Source organism: Sinohyriopsis cumingii, chromosome 9 (genome assembly GCF_028554795.1).
Source record: "Sinohyriopsis cumingii isolate HCF-2022 chromosome 9, ASM2855479v2, whole genome shotgun sequence".
NCBI lineage: Eukaryota > Metazoa > Mollusca > Bivalvia > Unionida > Unionidae > Sinohyriopsis > Sinohyriopsis cumingii.
Genome location: NC_142969.1, coordinates 54390498 through 54411754, shown reverse-complemented (window position 1 = coordinate 54411754; position 21257 = coordinate 54390498). Strand labels below are relative to the sequence as shown.

At 37.3% G+C, this 21257-nt stretch overlaps 1 protein-coding gene across 4 annotated transcripts in view; it reads right to left on the bottom strand.

Moving 5' to 3' along the window:
* Nucleotides 1–884: 884 nt before the first annotated feature.
* Nucleotides 885–21257, bottom strand: part of LOC149791838 (uncharacterized) — a 129202-nt gene continuing 108829 nt past the window's right edge. For all 4 annotated transcript variants that reach the window (XM_089970347.1, XM_089970346.1, XM_089970348.1 and 1 more), the window contains one exon: nucleotides 885–14671. In XM_089970347.1, the coding sequence (XP_089826473.1) occupies nucleotides 9756–14639 (4884 nt within the window). In that variant the 5' untranslated portion in view covers nucleotides 14640–14671 and the 3' untranslated portion in view covers nucleotides 885–9755. The remainder of the gene's footprint in view (nucleotides 14672–21257) is intronic.

The window sequence follows — 21257 nt, the reverse complement described above, 5'->3', positions numbered from 1 at the left end:
CGCAGACATGTAGCATGACGTCCCACCCAGTCACATTATCCTGACACCAGGCCGACCAGTCCTAACACAAACCTCTTAATGCTGAGTGCCAAGCGAGGCAGCTCTTAGTACCATTTTTTTTAAGTCTCTGACATGACTCGGCCGGGGATCGAACCCACGACCTCCCCCATCGGAGGCGGACGCTCTAACCACTAAACCACCGGAGCGGTGCATACTTTGTACCTCATCATTTAGGTGTAAAACGATTAAAATGGAGTCAACCAGATACAGTGCAATTTGGAATTAATTAGGTCATAAGGAAATACTGAACAAGTAATTTCCCACTTAATGTATCATTTTTGGCAATTCTAGTACACATTCAGTCATACTATGGTTAAATGAGTGGGAGTGGAGAGTATGTATGTGAATTTGGTTGTAGAATGTAGGTCTGTGTATTCTGGTGCTAGATAAATGTCTGCAATTAACACAATCAGACAAGTTAGCTAAGCATTAGTCACGAAAAGTCTTCTAGGATCATGGCTTCCACAATTTGTAAGCTGGGGTAAACCACACTGCAAGCTAGAGTCGGAATTTACAACTAATAGGCTTCATATTTAATAAAATCTATAGAGAAAAACCCTCCTATTTGTATAATTCCTCAGGTTGAGTAGTTACCTCTGAATAGACATTACAGCAGAGCCAAGAACAATAACTCTAACACATAAAATTAAATGGACAATATCACTACCAGGTTTCATGAATCTCCTCACAGCCGTTTAAGTAATGTGATAATGGTTGGAGCGACAGGCATAAAGATGGAGAGATTGTATCAAACAGGCAGCGACACATTATGCCTATTTGTAGTCTTGCGTAACATACCTAGCAGGGAAATGAATGAGAAGACATTATAAAATGTTTGTAATCGTTTCTATTTCACAAATTTCATATTTTTATGTCTTTAAAGAGCATTAAACATCCGATAATAAACAAAATTCAACATTCTTTATTCTACTGTCTGCATCATAATAATAATTAAAAAAAAAACCAACAAAAAAAAAAACACAAGAATCAATTGTGGGGTCCATCAGTGGGTAAAAACTGTACAGATTGTATTAAGAGTTAGTAAAAGTTTCAACTGAGGCCATGTATTATGTTCCAAAGCACAATTTAAAAAATCCTGAAATCGGGCATTTCAAGATAAGTTGTAATATGTGCACATGTAGAGCAGGAGAACAAAATGTACCATCTTCATTTGTATTAAAACCCCTAATGGGCCCCTTTGTTAAAAGAATCAATGAGCTCATTTACTAGCATGTTTAACAACAAAGGATTTCATTATGAAACATATGTATACATGTTAATTGTGTTCATGAAATTTTGACCTTGGGTCCACAAAAAGAACTACCTCTAAATGACCCTTTAACTTTAATGACCTTGGACAAAGGTCAAAAACATTACCTCAGTCACAAGCATACAAACATACAACAATCACCCAAGATTAAAACATCTAACAAATAAAATACATATACAATTCATACATATACAATTCAAGATGTAAATAAATGAATGAATGAATGAATGAATGAAGGAATAATATCCAATTGCAGAATACTGACTAGGTACACTTAAAAGGTTACATGAATGAATGATCTATGTAGATCTAGATGTACATTTTTTAAAATTTCAAAATAAGTCATGCCAGAATGAAAACCATTGCAAATATCTGAATTTTGTTACCCCCCCCCCCCAAAAAAAATAAAACATACTTCACCCACTTCTAAAGCCTTCCTTTAAAATCCTGTAAAATAATAGATTTGACAAACCCATTTCAAGAGGAATTCAATTTCCAGGATAGTTCAAATGGTGTCATCTTTGCTACCCACGGTTCCAGTATGATAACCCTATCTACACCTTGGCAAATCGAACAGATATTTTAGTGATTTGTCCTAGCGACATCGATTGGATTTCATGAGTTGTCTCCCTTAGTATGTAATGCCACCTAACCAATAACGTGAAACTGCAGCGCATTCATTGTACATTGACCAGAAATGGTGGAGACAATTGACTTAAAAAGAAACTTTGTAAGTTTAACATCGAAAGTATGACTACGTACTAAAGGGAAGCCATTATAGTTGTATTTGAGTGAAAGGTATTTGTACAAACACGGACCGTCAGTGAGCGAAAAAAAAAAATGCTGATCTATCATTCAAGTTGTCTGCTCCTCCTGTCTCGATCATGTAGAAACAGTTAAAATTGAACAACTTAATTTTGATTGGATGCGGTGGCATCCAATGGAATTCACAGACCCTAAGCACATAAATATCTGCTCAATATGCCAAGGTGTAGATAGGGTTATCACATCGGAACCTTGGCTAGCAAAGATGAATTGGTGTTGACAATGTTAATGCTGCAGGTAATTGCAATTGGTGTAGACAGTCAAGGTTGCCGAGTTCCTCAATCAGTTTAAACTGGGTTAAAGTTCAAGCCACTTCAGTCTGTGGAGAGGGGGTTAAACTTGCATTAACTTCAATATGTGCTGATGCAGGGGGTTAAAGTTGCAGGTTACTTCAATCAGTGCTAATGGAGTTAAAGTTACATGAGAAACATGGACAAGCCTGAGGTCAAATTATGCATTAAAGTATGATTACAAACTTCCCACGGTATCATGCAACTAATGTATCAACTATGCACACTCGAAAGACAGACAAATGGATCTTTTACTTCACCTCGCCATAAAGCAATCGAACAGCTGATAGCATATTACAAATTCAATCCATTATGAAACAAAATGTATTTGTTGTCTAAAATTCTTGCTTGACAATTGTGCTACAACACTGAATTTGTAAAATTGATTAAATGTAATAGTTTCCTCTCAAAAACAGGTTTTAATTTATTCGCAATGTAGAAAGTTAAAATATCCCTGTAAATCCCTTATTAGAAGTGTACGAGTAACCGACCCTTAAGACTTGGATGGTTTTTGCTTTAGGAGCTTCAAGTCAAACAGATACTGGAAACAAGCACACAAAAAACCTGTGGAATAGTTGCACAATACGTAAGATAACAAAAGCAATGTGTTCCTGTATAGCCTCTTCTCATACTATAAACAAAAATATGCGGCATTTTGACGTAAGTAATGCCTTGCCAATTATTCAAATCATGCAAGCTAAAAGAAAAAGGCAATAATGAATTCAAGGCATAGCAAATTTAAGACATGATCAAATAACGCACTATACGCACCTAGGTATTGGGCAAAACCCAAGCTATGACAAAATTAGCTCCACTATATCGCTATTGTACAAACCCAAGCTACGACAAAATTAACTCCACTATATTGCTATTTAATGTGCGGGTTCAGAAACTCCAAGCATGTAGCAAATACATATATATAGCAACATGCTAGTCCCATAAATGTACAAGTCCCATAAATGTAGCTGCATCAGTTAACAGCGTTTCCATAGAGATGAAGTTGACATCAATCGTACAAAATGACATTTCTTCATTCAGTCATCAACTTTGACCTTTCAACTCCCAAATTAAAGTTTTTTCTCACCTAACAAGCAAATCTGCAACAACCTTTGGTAAAGGTACATGGTCGAGACCAATTTTTGCAATTAATTTTTTTTCTTCTTTTACATCCATATTTTGATTCAGGAACATTAAGTAGAAATAATGTTATTCTGTAGAAACCATTTTCTTTCATTCAGATTGACTATGACCTTCACCATTTTGACCCTGAAATCTACAGGCTTCTTCCTTAACCCAAGTGAAAGGTATGCACCAAGTTTGGCCGCAGTCTGATGTAGAGCTGAGGTCACTGTGTATAAACCAAAGAGACTTCTGACTTTTTGACCCCCAAACAGATAGGTTTATTCCTTAATCCAAGTACATGCTATCCAAAAAGTCTGGAGAAGGTACATGCTCTGGAATTGACGATATCATGCAGGAAAAGAAACGTTAATGGAGAGTGTTATAGTACAATACACTAAGATAAAGTGGGCTTAAAAGGAAATTAAATTGGAGCTCAAAACCAAAAAGATCGATAAAATACCTGTGAGGTACATTTACATCACTTAATATTACTGAACCTTCATTTTGCTGCTAAACTCCGTGGCATTCCTATACTTTTCCACAACTATGAAAATTCAATGACCAATACAGTGGGTAACATTCCATCTATATGCAGATGGTAGCATAAAAACAACCATCAAAATGTTTTTAACCAACAAATATGTTAAAGTTGCTTCTTAGAGTAAAATTTCTAAATTATTCTGAGACTTTTTCAAATTATTCTCCATTTCAATGACTTTTCAAGCCATTTAGCTTGTTCTGAAAATTTCAAGAATTTCCTGCCAGAATTGTCATGACTGCACAAGTAATGTCATTAAAATTTAGCATTCATGTAGAGAAACCATAAATATGAAAATCCTTAAAATTTCTGTGTTCTAGCTTTAATGAAAATTTTAAACTTCATCCTTGATCTTCAGCTTACTACCAAGAAACAATCCAGAACAAGCGAGACGTCTCGTTATTGAACTTAATTAAATATCGCGTATTGAAAATACCACATATCAGTTTCATCAAATGTGACAGAGCAATTATTTACATAGCTTAAAACATAAATACCATGCATTTAAAAACTTTTGCTTCAAAGTTGTATCACCTCATGCAGATAAAATCAAAAAATTTATTTTTTAATTTAAAAGTGTTCTACTAGATTATGACTAACTGTATACAAGAAAAGCACATTCTTTGGAATGACACATGTTGTCCAGTGGAATACTGAGGTATTTCTACATGACAAGATGTGACCAAGTTTCAAACAGTAAACAAATGGAATTTTGTCAGGCAAGCTTAGGTACCCTTCGGAACAGTAAACATTGTGAAACGAAATTAGTGTATTATGTAAATATGTTGCAAAGCCCAGTATCTTGAATTTACCAACAAAACTTAAGCAAGACCTGAAACTCAAGTCTAGAATTACCCGATTGGTTAAAATTTCAGGCTAAAAACTGACCAATTAAAAACTTCAGACTTAACTTTTTGAATTCAGTTGGTGAAATGGGGGCCTAATCCCTGTTTTACTAAATAGCTAAAAACTTCTTCCACAATTTGTGCTTTCTGTACTTCTTTTCTTGTATCATGCTTGATAACAACAATAAAAAAAATACTTAGGAGGCATCAGGGATTAAAATACATTCATAAAATCTTGAATTTTATTAGAAAAATCCTGCAAGAGTTCGATGTCCCTGCCAGTAGGAAAAGATGATGGAGGCTTTTTATTCCTGAGCATTAGCCGATCATGGGGATTACCCATGAAAACCTAACTTGCAATATCATTATAATTGCTGTCAAGTTTGTTACTTCCACCAACAGTTCTGTTACACCCACCAACAGTTTTGTTACTCCCACCAACACTTTTCTTACTCCCACCAGATAAATCTAGATCTTATTTGGTGGGAATATGGTTTCTTCAGAAACTAAATTCTAAATTTCAAACAAATGCTTTGAAAATTTTGCCAAATTTACTCCTCAAGTTTTCACCTGCATATTATTTCATGTCCACGTTGAAAGTGAAGACAATAATGTAGCCATTATGACTTGATTACTCTGTCACATTACACAAATTTACCTTTACAAGACAAATGTCATATCTGTTAATAACACATCTTTCAATGGCATTACATATCATTTGTTCAATCCATATTTCCGTATTTACTGCTTTACATGTGTGAAACTTTTCTGCAGCATCAAACTGAACATGGATCAATCCCAATCTACTCCGAAGTCAATTCACACCATGAAGCTAAAAATTGAAAAGCGTTAAACAAAGGAGGCAATGTAATAAATACAAATCACATTACAATTTTGTTCCATACAGAGAAAAAGAACTCGTTCAATGTACCATAGCAATACATCTAAGCCAGGCACTCCAGACATACACTACCACCTACTTGTTCTTTCTTTTCACTCGGAACAAAACATGAAAGTAATTTCGTAATTATGTGTCAAGAAAAAGACCAAGACAAATTTTAACATGGTTTAGACAAATATGACACCAAACTTCATAACATCACAGTTCATCTCAGCTATTAGATTTACAGAAATATACATGCTGATGTACATTGGTTCCATTATTTTATATGGTGTGCTGAGACCAGAATCACAACAATATACACCAGACAGAAAAATACAAATATATATGTATTCACAAATTGGGCATACTTTTCAATCCATTCAGTTAATAGGATCTGAAACACAAGTTCTCAACCCCAATGATTTCATAGTTTGCAAACAAGGATTTGCTGTTTGTAACCTAATCCACAGGAGAAGGATATTGAAGGACTCACAGTACTAATTCAGTTCCCCTAGTAAACCTATGCAAACACAATGATATTAAAAATTGAATAACTTAAAAATTTTGAGTCTTCATGATCAAACCTATATTTATCAGTATAGATGAAATCTGGATGTCAGCTTCTGTGTTGAGGAATGGATATGAGCCGCGGCATTTTCTGGACCTGCTTGTGTTTGAAACATGTGCTTTCAATTCCACACCAAAGAGTCAGATGCTAATTTTAGTAATGAGTGTTCCAAACTCAAAGACTGTTAAAGGGCTGAAATTCAATCAATAAAACAATGTCTCTATTTTTTGTTCACTTACAACTAGGACAAGCTCTCAAAAGATTCTTTTTCCTACAACATAACATTGTTAACCAATCCTGGTCAGCCTAACGCATATATACTCTAGTTTATGTTCACCCATATCTAGGCTGGTTCCCATTTTTCCATACCATTAGTACTGTGTGTCCTAAAGCTCCAAATATTCCAGTGGGAAAAAGTAGCAACTGTAACTGTGTTTTTGAGACTAAATTTAACTTTAACACCACAACAACACTGAAGACAATAACAATTAATAACAATCCAGTTGCTGAAGGGACATTTTGAAGGTGATACATCCTTTTTAAAAAAAGATAAGATCAGTCATCATTCAAGAATATTCTGAACAATTCAAATTGTAAATCCGTTACACTTTTCTCATGTAAGCAATGTTTGTTTACTTCCTTGAGCAACTGCCATTATGAATGTCACCAATTTTTGCTTTAAGCTCTGTCATTTATTCTGATGTTTACAGTGCTAAATTTTACCACATTTACAATCTGTTTTTTTACATTCATAATTACAGTGCTAAATTTAGCCATACTTAAGATGCATAATCAGCTCTCAACTGCAAGCCGAGCTGACCCAGAGCTGCTGTAGTACAATGCTCATGTGGAGCTATACTCTTTCCATGTAATTACAACTAGACCCGTAATTACATGAAATTACAACTAGATATGTATTTGCATGTAATTGCAACTAGAACTGTAATTGCATGCAATTAAAACTAGATCTATATCTGCATGTAATTACAACTAGACCTGTAATTGCATGTAACTGTAACTAGATCTATATTTGCATGTAATTACAACTAGACCTGTAATTGCATGTAATTATAACTAGATCTATATTTGCATGTAATTACAACTAGACCTGCAATTGCATGTAATTATAACTAGATCTATAACTGCATGATATTATAACAAGACCTGCAATTGCATGTAATTACAACTAGACCTATAATTATATGTAATTACAACTAGAAAAAATGGTGTGACCTTGATTTCCTGACACAGTATATAATAGCTAACTGGATCTATGATGTCAGCAGCTGGGTCAAAACACTGCCAGTAGATACAGTATTATAACACTCCACAGACTAGATTTGTGACCTTTCAGTGAAAATACAATTCCTAAATAACAAAAACTAAAAAAATGTCCCCGATTAATAAACAAACCTTTTCCTAATAAAACAAAGGGTTTCCTGAAGCATATATCTGTTGCTAGGTGAGATACTGTAAAAGACCTAATCAAACAAGCGATAGTTACTGTTGCTACTGCCAAGTGAAACCTGAATATCCAAAATGGGAGCTTATGAACGGCTTTTGGAAAATGTGGTTAACATAAACCAGTCCACACACATGTATACACAAACAGTCTTCATTTTGGGAAGGTACCTATTGCTGCTTATAATTTTATAATTTTCATAAATGCAATATGGTACAAAGTGCCGAGAAATGCCATACAGCACACAAGTTGTAGAAAATAAAATAAAGATTTTCCTTTTGACGAGTGAAACTTTCAAATATTGAACTAGATTTTAAAAGCTACCTGCTGGATGCCTGACCACATATTGCACAGTTAAAAAAATACAATACCCCCCCCCCCCCCCGCAACTTAATTATATGCACAAGCAACTGTACTACAAATCACTGGGGATAGAAACTTTTTAAAAGCTGGTCTGCTGATGTCAGTTAGTTAACACAGTTTAATTCAAGGTCTCACATACACTCTGGATTGCTTGATATGGTCGTATGACACAACAGAATGTTTATAATTTTTTATAACCTGGGTGACTCGAACGATAGATCCTCCAAATTCCTTAGTTAGACCTTTTAGGCATTGAAGATACCAACACGTAAACTTTATAAAACTGCTTTAAAAGTGAAATGGATTTTTAGACCTCCTGGCACTCTAAGAGCAAAATAAAATTTTCATAATTCCTGTCCAGAATCCTAGCAAATCTGAAAAAATGACATTTCCAATACATGTATCTTCAGCAAAAAGGAAAATTTTCAATTATGCAAAAAACTCTTACATGTGGTCAACCTGAAATGTGTTATCAAAGAAAAAGAAGAAAAAATCCACAAAACCCTAAAATGAGATAGATTTGGTCAAAATATTTGTTCCAGAATAGTTACCATCAACAAACTCTGTCCTACAACATGACTCAACATTAGAATGCTATTCCAAACTTGAAAATATTAATTGAGACAACTGCATCCTTTCTATTGTTCAGAAAATAAGTATGTCCAGACAAAAATTAGAGTAAAGTTTTGTAATAGGCAGGCTTATTATAAGAAAATGGAAATAAGCAGCTTTTTAAATTCCTTTTATTGTATGTCTTCTATTTTGGTCAGAAAATGTTTCATAAAATATCAATGTAATTGACATTTTTGTCCATACAAACTCTGACCTCCTCAAATGACACCAGGAAGGGGGGGGCTTCAACTGATGCCCCTTTCACAGATGGTTGTCACTGACAGATGGTGGCTACAAGAGCAGCAACAGATTTTCATGCAATTCCAACCATGCTTTAAGAGGTGTAGCAATGGATAGATTTGGTATCACAATGTTCCGACACTTACAAAAATGCATGTGGATAGACATATCATTTCAACGTCGTTGACTTATTAGCAACTCAACCATGACAGCTTTATGTCTCTAATGATGTAATGTTTTTACTCGATGAACAATAACACTTGGTAGGAAATCTGATCAAAACAAATACAGAAATCGAATAGAACACATGTGTAACACAAATATATTCCTGCAACTACTAATGTTTCACAGTGTGCAATATAACATTCTCACAATATATTCTAGTTTTTTGCACATCCTTTTCATAATCATTTAAGTGATCAGTATTTTAAGATCTAACTCTACAATGGTTAGTTAGGGCAGTGCTGACTTGAATCATCACTATATACTCCAAAACACATTTTTTTAGTTTCACTGGAAACACATGACCTGAGAAATTATAGCTCATCTTGGCTACATTTCCTGTTTCTTTCCAATTCAAATGAAATCATCTCTGTAAAAAAATTAAAATAAATCACCATGTAAGCTGAAGTTTGAATCCACATTGTAACCACAGAAACAAACAACTTAAGAAATGATCAAGGCTTTGATCTTCGGCCAACCTTACTCCGTGTCACTCTATCCCACACAAATGGGAGATTGTGCCTTGCCTCCTGTTTGGAAGCAGTGCCCGTACATTTTATTTTCACAATTAATTTTGATTCCTCATGTGAGTGGTCAAAATCTCCCTTCATGTCAGTGCCATTACTGTTTGATTCGTTGCCTCGATTACCAACTAATCCTTTACAATCTGTTTGTGAGCTATCCAAACATTCTACGTCACTACTGACATTTGATAAGGCACTTGGACTATCTGAATTCTCACCTGTGCTAGTGGATACGAGATCAATAGTTTTGGAAATTTTGGGCTTAGAGCAGTCTCCAGGTGAATTAGCCATTGTTTCCCTTTTTCTCTGTCCTCCAAATTTCTTATGTCTATACTCTATACCGGCAGTGTCAACCTCAGCTTTTCCATTGTTTTTTAGTGCATCATCACAACTTTTCCGAGAATTCAACAGTTCCCCATTACAGCCCTGCTCACTTTGTGAATCACTGTTCTTCTCATCAATATTCGAGCTACTCCCTCCTGATGGGGAGTAGCCCGAGTCATTCCCTTCTGTGGACGACGTTTCCTCTATTTTTTCATCTTTCAACTTCTCTTTCAACACTTTAGTTTTCTTATCATTTGAATCCCAACTACTGTCAGGGCATGCAGTGGTAACCGTCCCTTCTGCTGGAGAATGCATGATAAGATTGCTCGGCAACATTGCAACTGGCCCTAAACAAACTTCACTCCGCACTACTGAAGATGTCAACAATGTTGACAGACCTTCAACAACAGCGCTTGAAATCGCTGCCTTCTTTGTGGAACCATCACTTGATTTTGCCATTTCTGGGGGGAATGAGTGTACTGAATTATTTCCTGAATGTGGAGTTATCTGCCCTGAGACCAATATTTGCTGAGTAGCAGTTTCACCTTTACTTTGGTCATTAACATGATTTGACATGTGTTCTCTGAGTAAATGCATTTCTGGGAATGAAGTATGGCATTCAGTACACAGGTAGGACCCATTGGCTCGCATGTGCATTTGACTGTGCTGTCGACAATGTCTTTTGTAGGACCCAAAGTCATTCAGCTGAAATGTCTTTTTACATTCGGGGCATTCAAGATACTTCGCACTTTCCGTGTCCTCAGAATCTACCTTAAGTTTTTCAGATGATGAATTTGAGGTAGTGTCAAAGTCCCGATCAGTACTTTGTGTAATGTTTGTTGGAGACTGATTCCTTCCATGCTCTGACCCTTTATTACAGGTACCACTAGGATATTCCTTACTTGGATAAAGCCCAGCACCAGAGTTTTGTTGCTCAATTATCATCCCTAAATGTGAGGGACTCGATACTTCAGATGGTGATACATTGGGTATCGTAAGTGGCGGTGGCTGTGCTTGAGAAGTGGGAATCCCCCCCGTTGCTGCCGACATTGGCATCTGCATTGCTACAGGCATTTGAGGTGGGGTCTGAAGTGCTGACTTAGTGGCTGATATTGTCTGTACAATTGTATGTTCAGCACGTGGTTCAAAACCATGCTGATTTCTGAAATGTTTCCTGAAGCCATAGGGACTGCCATATGTTTGTGAGCACAATCGACAAATGAGATACAGTATATCTGTAGCATCATGACTGCCAATAATATTCTGGATGGGCTCATGCTTAGAGACATTGTTCCTTTTGCCAGTGCTTCCTGATCTACTGGAATCATTATTGGACATTTCTGACTCGACTGGTGACCGACTTCGTTTTGGTGTTAACTGACATGAGTTAGTCTGCACTCCACCGTTTTCAATTCGGGTCTTGTTTTGCTGTGTTGAAGGTATTATCCCTGGGTATCCCATGACAATACTACCTCGTCCATTGTTGACATTGTAGAGGCCTGCATGCTGAGTAGCAGCTGCAATCTGAGAGGGCATGGTGAGGGCAGGTGGGGACAAATGAGGGCTCTGCCTCTGATATGAACTCAAGGATCCCGAAAGTGAAACTTCACCCAATGATGGCGAGGGTCGAAGCGATGGAGAGATGGCATTGGATGTTGCTTGCACTTTGTCATGGCAATACTTGTCTACGCTACTTTCAATCTGCTTAATGAATGTGTTCAGTGGCTTCCCGCCGTTGAGTCCTTTCCTAACAGTTCCAGGTAAATGACAGCTCTGTCCTGATGGAATACTAAAGCTCTGGGATCTCGTTCTCTCAGGAAGCTTAGCTGTTTTACATGAGAGATCCAGTGGTGCTTCCTCATTGTTGTTGGACAATTCCGAACTTTTTCTTTCTGAAGTTAAGTCCACAGCAGATGTATCTGTGATATGTGTCTGAGACAAGTTTCCAGGTAATGCAGAAGTTTGAGGAAAACTAAACTGTCCACCTGAAAAGTTCTTTTCCTGGTCCTGTGTAGGCAATGAAGCTGGACGAGATGGATAAACCTCTTTTCCATATGGATCCATCATAAAGTCTCTTTCCTCCTTGAGTCCAGTGTAGCCAAGGTTTTGTGACTGGGGATACATTCTCATTATTTGCTCATTTTCCAATTTTGGAGAAAACAATGTGCACGAATTTCCGCTGTTACTACAACCATAGCGGCCAGTCATCCCTGCTTTTGTTATATATGCCTCTTGTTTAATTTGTATTTCGTGGAGCTGAGTCCTACCAGGGCTGAATTCTCTCACAGATGTGATTGGTGGATTCGTAGGTATTAGCTTGTGCACTGGGTGACATGGGACATATCCTGGTGGAATGGTTGAATTTGAGGGTCGCATCATAGCAGGTGAATGATCAATCATCTGACTGTTATGAGGCACTCCTCCCATGTTGCTGCTACCTACAATGTGGTTGGGCTGGGTGGGAGGATATAGTGATGACTGTAATTTAGGAATGTAATGCTGCTGTTGTCCCTGAGGAATTTGAGTCTCCAGTTTTCTCTGGTCCGATATATGAGTGTTTTGAGCAGATTTTGAAGCAGAGGATTTAGTCATGCACGATGAACAACGGCAATCCCTTAAGTGCATTTCTTGGCTGCTGGCAGGATAGCCATTATTGGAGCTAACCCTATCACCGATTGGCTGTGCTGGGCTGTACTGACCAATGACAGTGTGAGGAGGTGGATAAAACATTCCTATTGGAGACATTTGAGAATGACCATTAACTCCTGGTGATGGTGACGACTGAGAAAACTGGTTTCGCAACTGAGATGAAGAAGAGGGACCAGGACTCCTCTCTGATGATACATGTGAGTAAATCCCTGAGGACTGGGGCGTGGGATTCTTGTCCTGGGAGTAAATCCCTGAGGATTGGGAACTGGGATTCTTGTCCAGGGAGTAAAACACAGCAGAAGGTGGCAGTGTGTGAGCATAGTGATACTCCTGCCTGGAATCTCTTGTTTCCGGCCTTGAATGAAGTTGATAACCCTTAGGAGAGGCAGATCCATGGGGCATCATGGGATTTGGATAATATCCAACATGTTCCATTCTTTGAGCACTAGATACCTGACCATTTCCTGGACTCTTCTGTTGTGGTATGACATGCTCCCCATCCTGGTAACTGGACAATTGAAATTGGAAACATTCCTCCTTGGTTACATTGTGATGTGCATTGAGTATATCCCTATTTCGAGGTTCATGATAATCAGGACTAGCTCTGGGAGGAGTATTTTGATTCATTTTAATGGACTGATCAGTCTCATTGTGGCATGTATTTGGAGGTGATAAAAGTTTGTTATTTTTAATGGACTGGTTTATCACACTGTTCACAAGTCCCTCTGGACTGCAGACACTGTCTTGGACATTATATGTGGCATTGCCTGGACCAGTTTTAAATGGCGACTTTCCAGCCATACTACTGTGGTCTGATTTTCTATCCAAACTCCTCTCTTCTTGTTCCTCTCTAGAACCTTTTTGGTCTTTATTAGGGGAAAGGAAATCCGTATTAAAGCTCTTTTCCAGCACTCGCTCAATATGATCCTTCAAGCACAACACTTGGGCTTGGGACATGTCCATTGAAGCTGTACTGTCCTTCCATTTATCATCCTGTTTGAGTTTTAAACCAGCTTCATTCATTAATTTCTTATTTAAATCAGAACTAACTCGACTTTTTAAATTGGTAGTTTTAGTAGATGACTGTATGCCACTGGTACTTTCTTGTAAAGAAGAAGAATTAAGTGATGACTGTTCTGTGGATGAAAGTGATTTATTTTTTAATGAACTATCAAGCACATTGTCAATGAATGTCTGAAATGTTGTCATCTTTGTCCTACCATCACTGTGAGACATTATTTTGTTTTGCTCATTTTCTACATGTGAAAAGGATGAAGTCTTAATTTTGATTGTTGTAGGAATCACTCCTGATGGATAACTTATGTGCGACTCTCGATACCGCCTGTCATCCTCCAACAAATCTCGTGCACTTAAAATTGGCCTTTGTTGTTCCTCTTTTCCCGAATCTCTATCACCTTTATTTTTCACATCATCTCCTTCAACAATATCTTTCTTTACCTTTTCAAACTTTGCACTGTCTCTCAAAGTCTCTTGTGCTTCTATCTTTTTTTCATTTGCTCCATTTCTGGCATTTGGTGTTGCTTCTACAACTTTCTTTACTAATTCATATTTTTCTTGCTCCAGTTGCTGTAATATTTCGGGAGATTTTTTGATCGTTTTCTTCTCATCGGATGAAGAGACGTTAGCAATTACATTAGAATCAGAATCTTTTGCCAACAGGCATCCTTCAATCAATAAATCTATCTTGTCCTTGACACAGTTCATAGTCTCTTTCTCCCTGCTGTTAGGGAAGTCTTTTCTTTCACCAAAGTTATCCGCACCGAGTGACTCTCCATTCGCCAGTGTCTGTTCTCCACCCTCAGTTGCATTCACCTGACCCATCTAAAGTCGTAGCAACACAGATTAGGCTACCACTGAAAAATTAACAAAATGGTATTATCAATTTTGCACAATAGAAATTGGCTAAAAGATATAATCCACTAAGTCCACGTCAAACGCACATAATAATTTATCAGCTAAAATTACTGTATTAAAAATTCTATTTACGTGGTCTAATGAAAAGAAAAATTCCATTTGCTAATTACCCTAGTGACAAGTCTCCACCCACACAGGAATGCATAGAAGCTGTGACCAGTCTGGCAAACAAGCCAGCAAGGAAGTCAATATGGCTAATGGCCAAAAAGGTTTTGTGGCAAATCTAAAACTGAAAATACATTGATTCATAACCATAATGATCCTTCCTACTGTCAAAATTTACTGTCAAAATTTACTAACTTCATGAAAAAGTTGACGAATTTAATTTCTCTCACCCTCTCATCAATGTACACACAAACCTGTAAAACACAAAGACACCGCACCTACTAATGAGAGCTTAAACCTGAGACTAGTAGAAATGTGGGGGGGGTGTACTAATTTCAATACCTGTCAGTACTGTACACTTAGTTATTCCAGGATGGAATTACCATTGTCCATATAATAAAAACTCATCCTCCAATGGATAAACCTCCAACGAGAATTTTTCGAAAGAATCCAAGACACAGCATAGACCCAAATCACTGGCACATATGCCGTAGTTCTAATCCTTTTATACAGGTCTAGATTCCTCATGCAATCTCATTAAAGTCAGATTGCCACTATCCATTGTGGTCATGTTCTGGTGAGCTATGTCCTCAACATCAACGCTAATTTCGCAAGCCAATCAAATAAGTCTTGTATCTTTACATCTGAGAGACTGAGCAGTATGGTGAACATCACTGTGTGCCAAATGATTTGATTCACTTTCAGATTTCTGAACGCTACATTTCCATTGGCTAAATCAAAGGTCACCAGAACATGACCCCTAAGTAGTCACTGTAGGGCAGTGAAGATTTTATTTTAATCCGGCTGCCTCCTCACTGCACATCAGAGTGGGGTGGGAGTATGGCAATGCCAGCAGGCAACATTAGAATTTATTTTACTGCCACAAAAACTACACTAATTTTTATATCAATAACATGTTACCTGTCAGTATTGCACAGCAAAATTTGCCAGTAGTATGGTGGGAGGGTGACTACTTTAAAAAATGGTACAATCAAGGATATATTCGCCCTAAATGCCGAAATGTCTAATAGTGAGAAGTTAGAATCCTCTTGTACCTGGACTCTGGATCCCAAAGAAAAAAATACCTTCATTCTGATGTGCCAACAAAGAAATGGAGGAAGTGAAGGTCTTGTGCAATCACCAAAACTTGGCCTTCATAACATCCTCCAATAATGAATGAGTTAGATGGGAACATGAGGTAACAATGATTGGACTTCGTAGGTTTTTAATCCTTATGAACAGAATATGCCCTCTGGGTAGGGACTGACAAGTCCCATTTAGGGTAGGGACTGATAAGTCCCCTCTTGGTAGGGACTGACAAGTCCCCTTTGGTAGGGACTGATAAGCTCTCTTGACCAAAAAACACTGGACACTAAAATTTCAGCAGATCCCTTTTAAGAGGTGGAAAAGACATTTCCTACCCTCTTCTAGAATCTGACTGCATCAAATGGACCTTTAGGGTCAATCTTCATCATACCCAGCAATGATACAACTAAGAAAGAGGATCTCACCAAGGAAGTGGAGCTACCAAAGGTTGTTAGGTTTTTGGGGCTAGAAAACCTGGCTGGCAAAGCGAAATAGACTCACAACTGCCACTGAACCTTGAACAACCTTATTCAAAAGACAGGGTAAAGCTCATTCCTCCATCTCATGAACCCTAAGGAGAGTACGTACATCAGTGTATCCCCCAGGGGTGTAAAACTGAGGGTTAAAAATAAAACTTTGGTGTCAGAACTGTGGGTCAAATAAAAAATGTGAGGGTAAAAAATTACCAACAAATTTTCATCTGATCTGAACTTTTTCAGCTTGAAATAGGATATTGCAACTTGCACAACATGCTCTTGCTCTCTCTCTCTCTCTCTCTCTCTCTCTCTCTAAACATACAGATAAACCAACATGCACAATTAACACACAAATGCATTGTCCCATCAAAGAATAATTTTATTAGTTCATTTTTCTTTTAAAGTCTCACTTTTGACAGTCTCCTTATAATCTTTTTGTAGCAATATTACAGACCAAAAAATTACATATAAACCAATACAAAAAGCCAAATAAATCTTTTTAACCAAATGGCAGTTAATTTGCTGTCTGTCATTAAATGTGTACTATCATAGGTTTCACTGTACTTTATCCTCGAACATATTTATCCAAAAATCATGAGGCTAATGATTCATCTTCTTTCTAATAAGTTACACTTGAAACTTTAAGATCTTTCTTTTATTGCAGCAAAGTTAAAAACCAATAAAATCTGCAATGACCCCCTGACTCTGTAATCCAAATAATGCATTTGTCTCAGCAAGTTTACTGATTTCTTTCTTGTGAAAGAATGTCTTGGGTTATAATGTGTTCTCCAGATATCTTGTGGCTAACAAGGGCAGATTTTTTAAACAATTCTTAAACCCTGTCACGAAAGGAGTATTCACTTTTGCAGTCTTTGCAATTATGCGATCAGAAATCACACTGGTAATCCTAATGGATGTGCCATATTCCAGTCAAGGGAATTATTTTCTCCATTTTTCATTAAAGTTAGATCCACAGTTACTCTTTTGTGTCCTGCTTCTTTCACTTTCTTCGCCAATGATTCTTAGTGCACGACGTTTTAATCTGGAGATCACTTTCTAGTGCAACAAGCATTGAGGTTAAACATCTAGATGACATCTTGCTGAGATCAATGGAAATCGCATAAGAGCTTGTGAGACAAGGGGAAGCTACTCTATCATAACATTGCCCATGCTAGTCTGGTTCCCTGTTTTGTATGCTCCTGTGTTGCACTCCGCAGGGAGCAAACAAAGCAAGGAACCAGTCTATGCTTATGCTCGAAATACACGATGCCATCCCTCATTCAAAGCATTGGGTATTAAATAAACCCTGATTGCATTATACGAATCCTTTGCGTCAAAAAGCATATGGCAACAAAATGTGTGCATCAAATTTCTCCAGCATGTGACCCTGATGCACAAATGTGCCTAAAGGGAAACACTGGAACATGCTAAGATTTTCAACAGAAGCTTTATCCAATGGCTCACAGAGGTTTTAGTTAATCGCCACCAGACAAACAAGATGTTCCATTTTGGCACATGTGACCAAGACATCAATCTCTACCACTCAGCAATGTGAGAATCTGATGTCGGAATGTTTCATAGGGTTACCCTATAGCCCTTCATAGTAAAATCACTGTTTCTGTTCAAAAAGGAAGGTACATGTAAGAAAATAAACTACTGCACTGAAAGAATGACAATCACGAATAATGCAATTCCTACCAATCACAAAAGATTTTCCATTTTGCATCAAAGACCTTGGATGTGGAGTATCTCCTTACCTGAACAAAAGCACTTGGAAACTTTGCTCAAAATTTTTTCCTGGCAGACAGATTACCCATGATTGGTCAAAGGCAAAAAAGTGGAGAATTTATGGACTGAGTGTAGGTGGGAGTCCCTCTGTTCAGACAGAAGGTCCTGAGCTGGTTCATCAGCTGTCAAGGAGATCAATGAACCACAACCATTGGGGCCACAGAGGGACTGTGAAGATGAGATGAGCACTGACGGTTGTGACTTTTTGGAACATTTTTGTAAGCATCCTCAAGTGTGACAGTCGTAAGAGAACAGGCAATTCCACTTCATGTTGAACACGTCCATTGCCCAGGCTCTCCGATCTGCATCTGGGGCAACAGAAAAGGGCAGTCTGTTATTCAGTTTTGTTGCAAACAAGTCCACTAAGGGTATCTCCCTACAGTATGAACCTAGAATCTGCTACAGATTGAAGCAACAATCACTGTTTTTTTAGCCTTTCCTGGACAGACTGTCCACCAGAATATTCTTCTTGCCAGGAATATGATAAACTCAGTTCCAAAACCTTGACACAATGAGAAGGTTCACATGTTCCACCCTTTATTTTACTGCGGGATGCCACAATTAATGTTTTTGGAAATCATCATGGAGATTGTGTGCTTATCCGGGAATAGTCCAGTACTGAAACATTCAATTAAACAGCACAATTTCAGTTACTGTATACCATGTACACCTTTAGCCATATTAGCAAGCACTGTTACCTGTTGGTAGTGTACACTAGGCATCTACCAATATCCACCTGGTCAACACCACACCTGTCCTAGACAGATGACAGGTGTTAGGCCAGACTTTATCCTAATAATATGTTAATATCTTACACAACAGCATACAACTTGTACATAAGAAGGGCATGTATACAGAACAGCATGTATCTACAGTGCAGAACTATTATGCATGACTGACCTGTTCTCAACCTGCCACCAGATACATGATAAATGTAAACCTTAAATGAAAATGTTGTATCAATAATACACAACATATTTTTTAAGGGGTCGCAAGAGGCTGGTCACAGCTATGCACACGCTTTACAGGATTAACAATGTGGGCCTGATATGGCCCACCTGGTTTATATAACTTTAAGACCTGATTATCCCAAAGCAGACTATGTTGAAACTAAAGTATCTCAAATTTTTTATATAAAATGAATGTTACCTATTGTACTAAAGTCTGATAAAAAATATTTGCAAAGATAAAGATAAAGATAAAATTATTATGCACAGTCACTTGCCCATAATCAGTCATTAAAAATCTTTAAAAGTTAAGTTTGCAAACAAAGCATTAACTTGTGGTCTACAAAGGCACGTCTTTTGAGTTTTTTAAAACACAAATTGAAATTCTAATTCGCAGATTATTTTATTTTTAGACCACATATTGTTTAATTTTTAGACATGGTTTTTTTTTTAGTCTTGGTAATTAACTCCTTAACTCCTGGAGCCACGTTTGTGTGTTAGGAGGTAGTACCCCTACTTCTGAGCTCTAAAGCATCAAGGTCATTTAATATACACCAAAGTGGGTGGTATTACAGAAAAGTAGACAGATGTAGCTTTACAAAGATACCAAATAATTTGGACTTTCTACTGACATTACAAGATACAGAGGGAAAAACATACTTTCTGAGACCTGATCCTGTGTACCAAAAATTTGCCCATTGTAGGAATCAGATGTGTCCAGATTTTCGACTTTTTTGGCTCATATCAAAGGCAGACCAGTTTGAACTGCACACAGACAGGCAAACCTTTGCAAAAAGTAGGATAAATAGGGGATTTGGAGTAAAAAGTGGCCAATAAGCGCAAAAAATTTTTTTTTACCATTCTGCACATACGCAAGCGAAATAACCAATAAAAAATGACATTTCTAACACAACTAGACATCAGACTGAATGAAAATCTCTTGGAAGCAGATTTATTTGGATGTATTCTGAAGAAGCCCAAAAATGTGTTTCCAACTCGCATTTCTGGAGAAAATGACACAAATATCCAGGAGTTAATGAGTTAAATCTGGAAACATTTCAGGAGAAAAAGTATAATGGGGTGGGGTGGGGGTGGGGGGTATATTAAAAGCCAGAAATACAAAATACAAATTCCGCATTATTTTTGGAAATAGCACTGAATATATGAAATTCTCTAAAGTAATGAGCAATATATATGACACCACAGAAATATCAGATGTCTCATCCATTATAACATGGCAATAATAACAAATGCACAAGTCGATTTCACCAAAGTTGCTTCTAAATATACAATAATTTCAAATGCTTTAAAGCGTTTAGAATATAAATCTCGGCAAAAAATTTATATATTTTGGATATGATTGTTACAAAAAGTATTTTCTTACTGTAGCAAAATCAATATAACAAAAAAAAAAAACAAACAACCACCTGCAAACAAATATCTGTAAATGTGCAATGAAGTTTTGATCCTTATACACTGCACATAGTTTAAGCTAGCCTGCAATTGTAAATTTTCTCATATAATATCACTATTTATTCATTTAAATTTCATGGGTGTATTATTTATGCAAATTTTAACTGATATTTATATATCCTGATTTGTACACAGGACTCAAAATCACTGATGCCCTACTGTCCCAAAAGAATTTCCAGGAATTAATAAACATTTCTTTTCCCTTTTGTATTATTGCCAAGTGTTGAAACTAGCTCTGATGTTCTTGTGTGTGTGTGATTTGGATTTTTAACGTAGCTTTAACAATTGTTCAGTCATTTCATTATGATGTCTGCGGTGTGGCAGTTTATAGTGATGTCTAGCAATGGGGCATTATGCCACAGACATGTAGCACAATGTCCCACCCAGTCCCATTATCCTCACACCAGGCCGACCAGTCCTAACACTAACCTCTTAATGCTGAGCGCCAAGCAAGGCAGCTGTTAGTACCATTTTTGTAAGCCTTTGGTATGACTCGGCCGGGGATCGAACCCATGACCTCCTGCATCTGAGGCGGATGCTCTAACCACTAGGCCACCAGAGCGGTCATTCATGTTCTTGAGAAATAAGATTTTTATATAAGCCACAGCAAGTCATACTGGATTTAACCCTTTCTTCACTATGGACCGGTT